Source organism: Photinus pyralis, unplaced genomic scaffold (assembly GCF_008802855.1).
Source record: "Photinus pyralis isolate 1611_PpyrPB1 unplaced genomic scaffold, Ppyr1.3 Ppyr1.4_LG2, whole genome shotgun sequence".
NCBI classification, from domain to species: Eukaryota; Metazoa; Arthropoda; class Insecta; order Coleoptera; family Lampyridae; genus Photinus; species Photinus pyralis.
Genome location: NW_022170403.1, coordinates 12,432,217 through 12,443,955, shown reverse-complemented (window position 1 = coordinate 12,443,955; position 11,739 = coordinate 12,432,217). Strand labels below are relative to the sequence as shown.

Here is an 11,739-nt window from a genome sequence, read left to right as displayed (position 1 = left end):
GTTTTTTCTATAAGTTCATTAAATTTATGCGACTGTTTGCATTAACTATTTGATTTGAATTAATAGAAAGGATAATAGTTATAATGTCACAATGGAAAAGATACTACGGGAGACTTATTTTAATACGGTAGATAGGATAGGTACATTTTTTTTTCACTACTAGCGTCTGATGACATGATTATTAACCTTTTTTCCACTTGTAAAGTAGGCTTACTCGGCATTTGTTCAAAGTGGTTAATAATTTTTTATTATTAACTAGTAGTCAATAATGAGAACTGTCACGCTGTCACTTTTAGAAAACACAACCCGAAATTTCGCTCAATGAACGTTTAGACAAGTTCTCTAAAACGAATAATTGCCACCATTCGCAATTTCCAGAGAAATTACATACCTAAAATTATCACATTTTGAAAAAATTCGAACGAAATTACTCTTTGAAAAATCTCAATGACAGAACAAAATACGGCCTGTTTGACTTGTACTTCTACGTACTTGATTGACATGTTAAATTAAGAAACAAACAATTCTGTCCAACCGTTCACTCTCTTATCAATATAATATGTTAATTTAGAGGATTTCAAGTGCTAGTAGTGAAAAAAATAGTATATATACCACGGTAGAAAAGTCTATTATTGCCTTCGCACCTTACACCCCTCGGCGCAAGCGCCTCGAGATGTAATCTTGGTGCTCAGGCAATAATACTGTACTTCTCTACCTTGATATATAATGTACTATTATTATACCATGGGTACATTCAATTGAGAAAATTTGCCTCGAATTCTTCTCTATCCGATTTAAAATCATATATATAAGAGAAGATATATATGTTTAAAATGCGCCGTTAAAACATCGGGCGCGTTCAGTGGCAGTTTTATACGCAGCAAATCTGATGAACAGCTACACTAATAATAATCTGCTTTTTGGCCAGCAGCTGTACGCAGTTTACTCAACGGGAATTCCTGATGCTTACTTATGATTTGTCGCTGTTGTCCGCTAACCGCGGTCATCGTTAAAACAACTTACCAGAATCGCATTCATCCACTTTTCACGCGTTTCAGCATCTTTTGGTTTAATACTTTTACATCCCGTTTTATATTTCGGCACAATGCACGGTTTGCTGATTTTTCTCAAAGCAGCGGTTTTTTTTGCGTAGCTGTAGAGGTTCAAGGCGGCGATAGTCCTTTGTTTTACAAATTATTACAAGCAATGAATACAAGTCAGTCATGGCAATTGTCAAAAATCATCCCTCGCTCGACTCATGCTCCGCCCGTGACGACTTTATGGTACTACGCGATCGATGACGCGTAAGAGTCTCACTTCTCATATAGGAAATAGGCTGGAGTATCCAGACCTGTATATACGACTACGACCGTGGATGTAGCAAATATGCAGTACAAGAGCCACAGACCATCTACTGTCGTTTGGCAATTATCGAACCACAAACGTTAACATCTTACAAAATACAAACAAATTTTGGCGCTTAAAAGAATCTGAGGTTAAAAATTAACGTCTGCACTTAGAAGAAATAGCGATACTCTGAGCGTCTGCAGACTGTTATTTATATTTTTGGGCCCTTGGATTGTTTCTTCCTCGGTTTCTTCATAGCATTTTGGTTATATCAGCTATGGATACTCCAGATACTGGTACAAATATTATCTCATTAGACAGTTTAAACACATTCTTAAGTCAGCGAGATAACTCAGAAAATGCATTTTATATATCAACGATTCCAAAGATGTGTACCGAAGCTCCCTGCATTTTAGGAATTGATGAAGCTGGGAGAGGCCCAGTCTTAGGTAGGTTAATAGATTTTCATCTTTGGATGGATTTTGTCTCGGATTTTGTTTAATACTTATTTGCAGGCCCTATGGTGTACGGAATTGCATTCTGTCCTATAGATAAGAATGAAATGCTAAAATCCTTTGAATGTGCAGATTCTAAAGCATTAACAGAAGCAAAACGTGACGAGATATTTTCAAATATGTGCACTTCAACAGATGTAATTGGCTGGGCCGTTGATATTATTTCTCCGAATCGAATTAGTAACAGTATGCTAAGTCTTAAGAAACATTCCTTAAATGAAGTTTCTAAAGAATCTGCAATAGGATTGATTAAAGCCGTAGCCTTTGCGGGGGTTGTTATCGAACACATTTATGTGGACACGCTTGGAAGTCAACCAGAGAAATACCAAGCATACTTGTTAAATATTTTTCCAAATTATAAAATAACTGTAGCTAAAAAAGCTGACTCTCTATATCCAATTGTTTCTGCAGCAAGCATTTTTGCAAAAGTCACCAGGGACCATTCTTTACAAACTTGGAAATTTTCCGAAGGTTTTGACTTAAATCATAAAGACTTTGGAAGTGGTTACCCAGGTGATCCAGTAACGAAGAAATTTTTGAAAGAGTATTTAGATCCTGTGTTTGGTTTTCCTCAAATTGTTCGATTTAGTTGGAGCACCGCCTCAAAAATTCTAGAATCTGATGCATATCCTGTCGAATGGATGGAAACCGAAGATGAAAATCCAAAATCAACCCAGTCTACACAAATTACTTCATTTTTTAAAATGGATAAAGAAACAAAGAAAAAACATTCTTTTTTTGCTCAAATGTGTCTTACAAACTCCACACCATTCTAGTTTTAAGCCATAATTTAAGCTGCTTTTAGTTATTATAATTGCAACAAATATAATATTTACTTTGCAAGATATTTGTAGTGTAATGTAGGTATAGTGTTTTTCAACAAAATAATTACCATTGATTATCCATTTTAACAATGATAATGCCAAATTAGCCTATGTTCAAATTGAATTAGCAGTAATGAATCTTATGTTAGGAAATTAAATATTTTACTTTTTCTTTTGTATTCCACAAAAAACTAACGTTTATACAGAGCGGATGCGTTCAATCCCAGTTTGTTAAAAAAAAATTAGGACAGAGAAACAATAGCAAAATTTTTTTGTTTGGAACAGAGACATGGAGTGGTAGATGTCTCTGGTTTGGAACTACAACTTTCTTTACTTTTTACTGTTACCACAGACAACATTTATACTACAGACCATTGAATTTCAATGTACAGACGGTCAATGCAATGCTATAGAATAAACGCAACACCTAATAGAGTACGGTTAGTGTGTTGTCTACCTTGCAGCAGTCGAAATAATTTGTTGTAAAATGTGGTAGACGCACAGAAAACTGTTGTGTGTGGTAAAAGTGTGTAATAGATGGAGTCATTTTTGTAAAAATAAAATAAAACCTTATTTCCTCGGCTTCAACGCCGGCCTTTATGTAGATAAGATAAGCGCTCACTTGTATAACATCATAAATTACATGAAATAGGAAACATTTTAATTCTTCATTTTTCTCTTTTCTAAACATTTAAAAAATTGATGGAGCGGGTTTGGTTATACAAGGGCGGAAACTAAATTTGGCCTCCACATATAAAATTATGAGATTGGACAAGGAAAGATTTTATTAGAATAATAAACACAATTTTTGTTTTTCCATAATAAATATATTATTATACCGGGTGGTGACGCACCATAGGAATTGCAATAGAAATTTTTTCATTTCTGATTATTGACTTCTCTAATTATTTTAGAGAGAAAGTCTATTTAGGTTTTTTGTAGGGAAAAAAATTACGAATCCATGCATACTATAGCTTTTAATTTTCTGAACTTTGAATTCAAGAAATTGGATAATTAAAAACTGGCGCTTTTAAGAAAATCAGTGCTGCCATGGCAATTTGAGATCAAACATGGCAAATGCAGGCGCTTTTGTTTGATTTCCTAACTCCATGGAATTACCGACTTTATAAACGCGACAGTTTTTAATTTTTAAATTTTTACTGATTCTGAATTTATACAATACGAAACAAGAGTATGTACGGATTCGTTTATATAATTCGAGGTAAACTTTCACTCACGCCTTTGACGCTCCCGACGAAGGCGACGACGGGCGACTTCAGCGCCCCCCAGACTTGGCGTCCAGGGCCTGGGCCCCCCTCGCCCCTCCCCCTCTGTGGTGACCAATGCTCATGACGAAAGTGGGTGGATAGAAAATTAACCCGCGGTACAACACAGCAAAGTTATATATTTTTATTCACATTAAAAATCTAACATGTCACTGCACGTACAAAAAAAACTAACTGGAAGCGTCAGTTGGTACGCTTGTTTTTTTCTCCAGTGGAGACCTCTTAATATTCACTACAGTCTCCCCTGCTATATAATTCATCTGGTAATCGCTCAGGTAGGGTGGTGGTCTATGGTTTCGATTTGATCTTCGTGGTGGTTCTGGACGATCTGCTTCTGGAATCAGAATCTGCTCCATTTCTTGTCGATCTAAACTACGTGGTAAAATGGCAGGTTGGTATTCTTCTTCATATTCCAATGGTTTTTGGATTTGTGGCTCCTCTGGTAGGTTGAAGGTTACTTGCTTAGGTGCATTTCTTCTGAGCTGGTTTACGTGTCGTTTCACTATTCGGTCGTTTTCTAATCGGACAAGGTAATGTAATTTCCCTAGGCATTTTACTACCGTTCCTGGCTTCCAGGTCCGTTTGTTTTGTATGTAAAATTCGGCTACAATGTCCTCTCCCGCTTGATGTGAACGTGCACGACGTTTTTGCAGGTCTTGATTCGGTGTAGGAATATGAAGAAACATTGAGTCTAAACGGATTCTGAATTTTCTGTTTAAATATTGTTCTGCTGGTGTCTTTCCATTTAGTAACGGTGTCGCTCGATATCGGAATAATATTTTCATAATTTTTGTTTCCAATGGGATCCTTTCCGTTGACATTGATTTTAATTTGTTTTTGAGAGTTTGTACATTTCTCTCGGCCAGTCCGTTCGTGGCAGGATGTCCTGGTGCGATAAATTTTTGGAAAATAGCGTTATTCTTACAATACGTTCTGAACTCGTTACTCGTGAAAATTGTGGCATTGTCTGATACCATTTCTTTTGGATATCCATTTCGAGAGAAAATTCTGTTTAAAAGTTCCATGGTGTTTTCTGAATTAGGATGTTCTCGTAGGACTTCCATTTCGGCCCACCTTGACTTCGCATCTATGCATAAGAGGATGTAGACATGATCGATGGGTCCTGCGTAGTCGATATGTACTCTGTCCCAATTCTCTTGAGGTAGTTCCCAGCGATGAACTTCAGCTTTGGGTGGTGAATGGAGCCTTTTCTTGCATTCTTCACATGCTCGAACGATGTTTTCAATTTCTTTGTCGATGTTTTGCCAATAACAATAGCGTCGTGCCAGCTGTTTCATTTTGGTGCTCCCTAGGTGTGTTGAGTGTAAGTCGTTTAAAATATCAGCTTGCATTGTCTTCGGTATGACAATCCTATGGCTCCTGTATAAGACTCCGTCGTTTAAAAGGAATTCAGATTCGATGCGTTGAGTCTTCATTTGTTCGATAATTTTGCACAGTTCGGAATCCCTTCCAGTCTCGTACTTTATACGCTCATATCCCATTTGGTCTGTCGAGATATTGAATACCTGTTCGTGGTTAACTTGATCGAGTTCTTCGTCAAATGCTGTTTCAATTTTTCCTTTGTCATCATGTAGTGGTGCTCGTGATAAACAATCAGCGTTGGTGTTATCGATGCCTTTCTTAAACTGTACTTTATAATCAAACGTTGATAAAAATGAAGCGTAGCGAATGAGGCGTGACGATGTGGTTTTCGATGCTTTTGATTTCGAGTTAAAAATCCGCACTAAAGGTTGATTGTCGGTGCTCAATGTAAAGCTTTTTCCAATTAAATACTGTTGAAAATGACTAACACCATAAACGATCGCCAATGCTTCTCGATCGAGCTGGGAATAATTCTGCTCGGCCCTGGTTAAGGATCGGGACGCAAATGCAATTGGACGTTCATCGTTGGCTGTAGAATGGGATAACACAGCTGCAATTCCATATGGACTGGCATCGGTGGTTAATAAAACTGGTTGCTCGGGGTCATACGGTACAACAACTCGGTCACTGGCAATTTCCATTTTCAAATTGTTGAATGCTTGGTTGCACTCTTGATTCCATAAGAACTGATTATCGTGTTGTAATAATTTTCGTAAAGGTGCAGTCATGCTCGATAGATTTGGGAGTAATCTTGCGTAATAAGTTATCATGCCGAGAAATCGCCGGACATCTGCAACATTTTTCGGATTAGGTATGTTCAATATGGCTTTTACCTTATCGGGTGACTTTGCAATGGTGTTTTTTCTTATGATGTATCCTAGATACTCGATTTCGTTCTGAAAAAAACTGCACTTTGCCTCGTTCAGGTGAAGATCGTTTTCTTGCAATTTGGTTAAGCATTTAATTAAATTGCTGTAGCATTCTTTGTAAGAGTTACCATGCACAATTATGTCGTCAAAATATGAGGTTGTTTTTGGACAGTCCCGTAGAATCTGATCAATGACTCGGTTAAACTCAGCTGGAGCCGTTTTAATTCCGAAACTCAAACGATTTACATGATATGTCCCCTGGTGGGTAGACATAGTTTGTATTACACTGCTGTCTTTGTCTACACGTAAATGTAAATATGCCTTATAAAGGTCGAGTCTACAGAAGTAAGACGAATCCCGCAAACTGTTAAGGACTTCGTCTACGCGCTTAATGGGGTAGTTCACGTTCACTAAACTGTCATTTACGGCAACTTTATAATCGACACAAAGCCGCACTCCTCCTTGTGGTTTTTGTACCACCACAAGTGGTGAACCCCAGTCACTTACATCACATTTACTTATAATTCCGGCAGATTCTAACATTTCTAATTCGTGACTAACTTTATCGCGTAACGCATATGCAACACTCCGTTCTCGTGTGTACACAGGTTTGACATTATCGCGAAGCGCTAACTTAATCACTACATTCGGAACGCATCCCACTTTTTGTTCGAAGATATTGGGAAATTGTTCACGCACCGACTCAATTGAATTTATGTAATCACTATGGATTTGTGTTAATTTTTTACTGGTCTGTTTATCGATTTCCTGTAATTGAATGTTTAGATGGCGAATCCATTCGCGACCTACTAATGGATCATACCCCTCAGGCACTACGTATAGATCCTCTAATGTGGGATTTTGATTATTGTGGTATTGAACCATTACTTGTACTTTCCCATGTGGTTGAAAGGTTTGACGTGTGTAAGTACGAAATGTTAGGTTAGACGGTTTCAGTTTTTGTTTGCAGTTAAGTTTATCGAAAAGGTCTTTTGGAAGTAACGTGAATCCCGCTCCGGAGTCAAATTGAATTGCTTGTCCTTCGACATTGATGAATGTGTAGTATTTACGGGTATCGTCTCCTTCGGATGAATATACATCTTCAATACGATTCACACTGAAATTATCAATGTTGTAGGTAGTATTATGTGCACTACTATCACGTTTTGATTTGATTAACGTTGAAATGCAAACATTCGCAACATGTCCTTGTTTGCCACAACCGGTACACTTTAAGTTTGTTTGTTGTACACGACAGTCTTTTGACGTATGGTTGTCACGACCACAGAATAAGCACATATTGTCAATTCCTAACTCACGGTAGTTTACCCGGCCTCGTGAAGAATTACGATTTTGGTGTGACTGTTGTCGATAGTTGCGTGATGATGACCTATGACGATTATGATCCGGCTTTCGATTGTGCTTAGAATTTTGGCTCTGACGTTTCGTAAATTGTCCTTCTCTGCTCGGAATCACACTATTTATTGATGTATTTGTTGATGGAGTTGAAGTTTTCGCTAAATTTTGACTATCAGTTCGAGCTGCTTCTAAAGCTATTGCCTTTTTCACGATTTCGTTAAATTCTGTGAGGTTTGACTGGAGTAACTGCTCGGTGATCCAGGTATCTTTCAACCCTCGAATAAACTGCGCTCTTAAAAATTGTTCCGCTGTTGAAACCTCTTGAGTACATTGACACTTTGCCAGGAAGTTGCATGCCCCTAAATTTTTCTTCAGTTCAGTAACGTATTCACTGATGCTCTGTTTTCCAGACTGGTAAGTTGATAAAAAATAGTGTTGGGCCACGAGCATGTTCCGCTCAGGTGACAAATGTTTCTCTAAATGGGTAATCAGCTCATCGTATGATAGTTCGGATGGCTTTTGTGGCGCTACTAAGGCATTTATTGTCTGGTAGTGTGTCGCTCCAATAGACCCTAGAAGTAGGCAAGCGGACTTGGTCTTGTTATCAAACACTTCCTTCATGCGCAAGTAATTTTCGAATCGTTCCCTGTATAACTTGAAGTCTTCCTTCTTGGCGTCATACTGCTCGAATGGGGGGATGTTTGGATTTACTGACGGTGCTGTTAACGGCGTAGCTCTAGTCTGGTCAATTTGTAGAAATGCAGCAGCAACGGCGGCAGTAATTTGCGCTAGTTGTTCTGGTGAAATTGCGGCCATTTTGTTATAATTCTAACGGCAATGTGGACCTATTCAATTCGTCTGCTCTTTTTACTTCTCTCGTCGCCAATTTCACTGTGGTGACCAATGCTCATGACGAAAGTGGGTGGATAGAAAATTAACCCGCGGTACAACACAGCAAAGTTATATATTTTATTTCATACTGTCCGGTAGATGTTCGATTACACTATCATTTTGAGTCCAGTAGGTGAGTTATTACAGCATCAGAGCCGGTAAGTGTCGCTAAGCAACACTTACCGGACTGTTATTTGTATACATCAAATTTGATATCTTCACACAATTAATTAAAAACCCCAATATAAATTTGGCTGTAATTCTTTATTTCAAACATTAACATTGATTGTAATTAAACAATTTGTATTGCCCTCAACACTAACGCCTGGGTTATTACTGGATGTCGAGTTAGTAATGTTTGATTCCTTCTGCTGTAGAACTTCAATGAAATTTTCGCCGCCTTATATCAGTTGTATCATACGGGCAATCTTAACTTTTCCTTCTATACCTTCGACGTATTTTTCTGCCGTCGATGAGCTTTTCCATGCCCCATGACGCTTTAACACCGAAACCCAGGCAAAAAAATCTCAATTCAAAAACTTACTGCATCCAAACAGTATGCCAACATGACGTTTTCCTCTACTTGTTTGGCCCCATGTTCGTTCCTCAATTGGCAAAACACTTAGTACTCTTTTTCATACCTTGCAGCCGACTTCTTAGGAACCAACTTTTCGGTTGTTTCATGAGATTTCGACAGGATTGTATCGGGAACAGTGGAACATCCCACAACGTTTATAGCGTCCATTTTTCAGTGAAAAAATTCAATGTCAACCACATGTCAACAAACTACAAACTATAGCAACGGCCGTTACCACAGAAACAAGGTAATGCGATTTTTACAATATAATGAAATTTTGTAATCTTTGAAATGAAATAATGATACAAAACAGACTTACAGTATGAAATAAAATACGTTACGATATACGTCCGGTAGTACTTGTAACAGTACTCGTTTAAGACATTCTTGACTCGGCTCCTGACGTCGCCTCGTCCATAATGTCTAACTCGTACTGTTACAAGTAACCTACCGGACTTATAACGTAAATAACTATTTATTCACATTAAAAATCTAACATGTCACTGAACGTACAAAAAAAACTAACTGGAAGCGTCAGTTGGTACGCTTGTTTTTTTCTCCAGTGGAGACCTCTTAATATTCACTACACCCTCGCACGGCCTTGCCTACCTATATGTATCTGTGCTAATACCATCACAAATTTTTTTGATTAGGGGAGGGAGCACTTAACGAACTTTATTTTATGTCAATGTGTAGGGTCAACTTAGTCCAGTCAAATTAGCTCCAACAGTATTCTGAACTGGATGTTGGCATTTCACACAACGAAACCAAGTGTATTCTATGTAGTTCACTGCCCGGAAGCTCCCGGAACATATTGCTATACACAAAAAAAAACAAGAAAAAATGGAAAAATGCAGTTTTTTTCGCATTTGACTTCCAATTATCTCGTCAACTATTGCTCGAGCTCATAGAAATGAATTTGTTTAGAATCGAATTTTCAGTTGGTACCAGGGCTCGGAATCGGACCGGAACGAGGTTTCGTTGAGTGAAGTGACAACACACTAAACCGGCAGACAGTAATAGATATAAAACTATAAACCATCTCGAGGATCGCTATTAAAACTTTGCTTTGTGACAATTTTCGTAGGTAATTGCACAAGTGCATCAAAATGCTCTTTTAACAAATTATGAAGTGTAACTTCAGCGCATTTTCCATAAATTGATCAATACTTCCCCAAAGGCCATACCTATGTGCGCTACGTTTTTCATTACTAGACGCATATATGGTTAAAATTTTAAAGAAATATCTTCATAAATAAGGAAGTTGACACTTACTGCGCAGTTGATATTGCGCGTCCTGCGCATGCGCTTATTAATGTGATATTTATAAAATGCAATACGTTTACTTTTACTATAAGTATCTTTGGTTAAAATTTCAAAGAAATATCTCCATAAAGAAAGTTTGCATTGCGCAGTCTGCGCATGCGCACATCTGATTTTTACTATATGCGATATAACGGGCGATCAAAAATGAGTTGCTGTCGAGTTGCCTTTGAAAGTTCAAGTTAAATACGATTTTCCATGTAAACAAAAATTCCAAAGGTAACTCGACAGCAACTCATTTTTGATCGCATTGTATTTGTCTTTACTACAAGTATCTGTGATTAAAATTTCAACAAAATATATTAATAAATAAAAAAGTTAACATTGCGCAGCCTGCGCATGCGCAGTTCAATCGTCAAGATTTTCTTTGACTCAGGTGCCAGAGCGATACGCTACCGAATGCAAAAAGAACGAACTAAATATCTTCAAAAACTGTAGGAGTAGTTAAGGCCTCGGACAGACGGACGAACAGAGAAAGTGGTTGCAATAGCACACCCAACTTCGTTGGAAAATGCGCTAAAAATTATCAGGATTATTTTGATGCACGAGTGTAATTCGGGGGAATATTTCCCGAATAAACATTACAAACTCACCTTACCTACTTATAAAATTGTTAAGTGTATTCCCATGAAATGTGAAATTATCGCAGGGCTCTTTCGTTTTCTACAATGCAATTACCGCTGTAATTGACCGATAATTGCACACCTCAAATGGGATGTATTACATATGAGGCAAATATTCATTCGAAAATTTGCTTACGTTTAGGTTTTCTTTATCCAAGTTAAATGAAGTTAAATTGCTGATTGCAAGATTTATTCCACAAACGGAGAGACAAGTACTTAGGCAAGTAGAGTATGTAGGTATATAAAAAACACGGAGATTACACTTTTTTCGAGAATTCGAAAAGTGGTGCAAGTTATATCGTTTCTTATGCACCCAAAGACAACGAGTAATACGTAATTGCGAATATGAAGTGATATTTGCTTTGTATGTGTACCTGCAAAGATTATCAGCACTTCGCCTCAGATGTAAATTATGGGGATTTCTTGTGGGACAGCTTTCTAACAAAAAAGTATCAATACTTCTTTCCCTAGACAATTTGCAAAACCATTCCAATAAAAGAAATCTGTAGAAGAACCAACACATTGTTGTATGCGCTAATAGATGGAGCAAAATAGAGGGATAGCAGGTTTTTAAATAAGGGGACATTTGACACAAAACTTAGCGTGCTTTTTCCCCTTAAGATTGACCGTCTGTAGTATATGTTGTCTGTGCTGTTACTGACCCTCGGCGGTAAAAACTGGAACCATTTGAAAAAACTACAATTTTTATGGTATGGGTGATATGTATTCCGCCTAATTACAT

The 11,739-nt window shown here is 37.6% G+C and overlaps 2 protein-coding genes across 2 annotated transcripts; one reads left to right on the top strand and one right to left on the bottom strand.

Moving 5' to 3' along the window:
- Window positions 1–1,407: 1,407 nt before the first annotated feature.
- On the top strand, window positions 1,408–3,120 carry LOC116163763 (ribonuclease H2 subunit A). Its single transcript, XM_031477866.1, has 2 exons — window positions 1,408–1,796; window positions 1,863–3,120. The coding sequence occupies exons 1-2, from the start codon at window positions 1,625–1,627 to the stop codon at window positions 2,636–2,638; spliced, it is 948 nt and encodes a 315-aa protein (XP_031333726.1). The 5' UTR covers window positions 1,408–1,624; the 3' UTR covers window positions 2,639–3,120.
- A 962-nt stretch (window positions 3,121–4,082) lies between these two features.
- LOC116164511 (uncharacterized protein K02A2.6-like) lies at window positions 4,083–7,179 on the bottom strand. The gene is made up of 2 exons (XM_031478705.1): window positions 7,048–7,179; window positions 4,083–6,992 (listed from the first exon to the last, which is right to left on the bottom strand). Exon 2 carries the CDS (start codon window positions 6,765–6,767, stop codon window positions 4,143–4,145), a length of 2,625 nt encoding a protein of 874 aa, XP_031334565.1. The 5' UTR covers window positions 6,768–6,992; window positions 7,048–7,179; the 3' UTR covers window positions 4,083–4,142.
- Window positions 7,180–11,739: the final 4,560 nt, after the last annotated feature.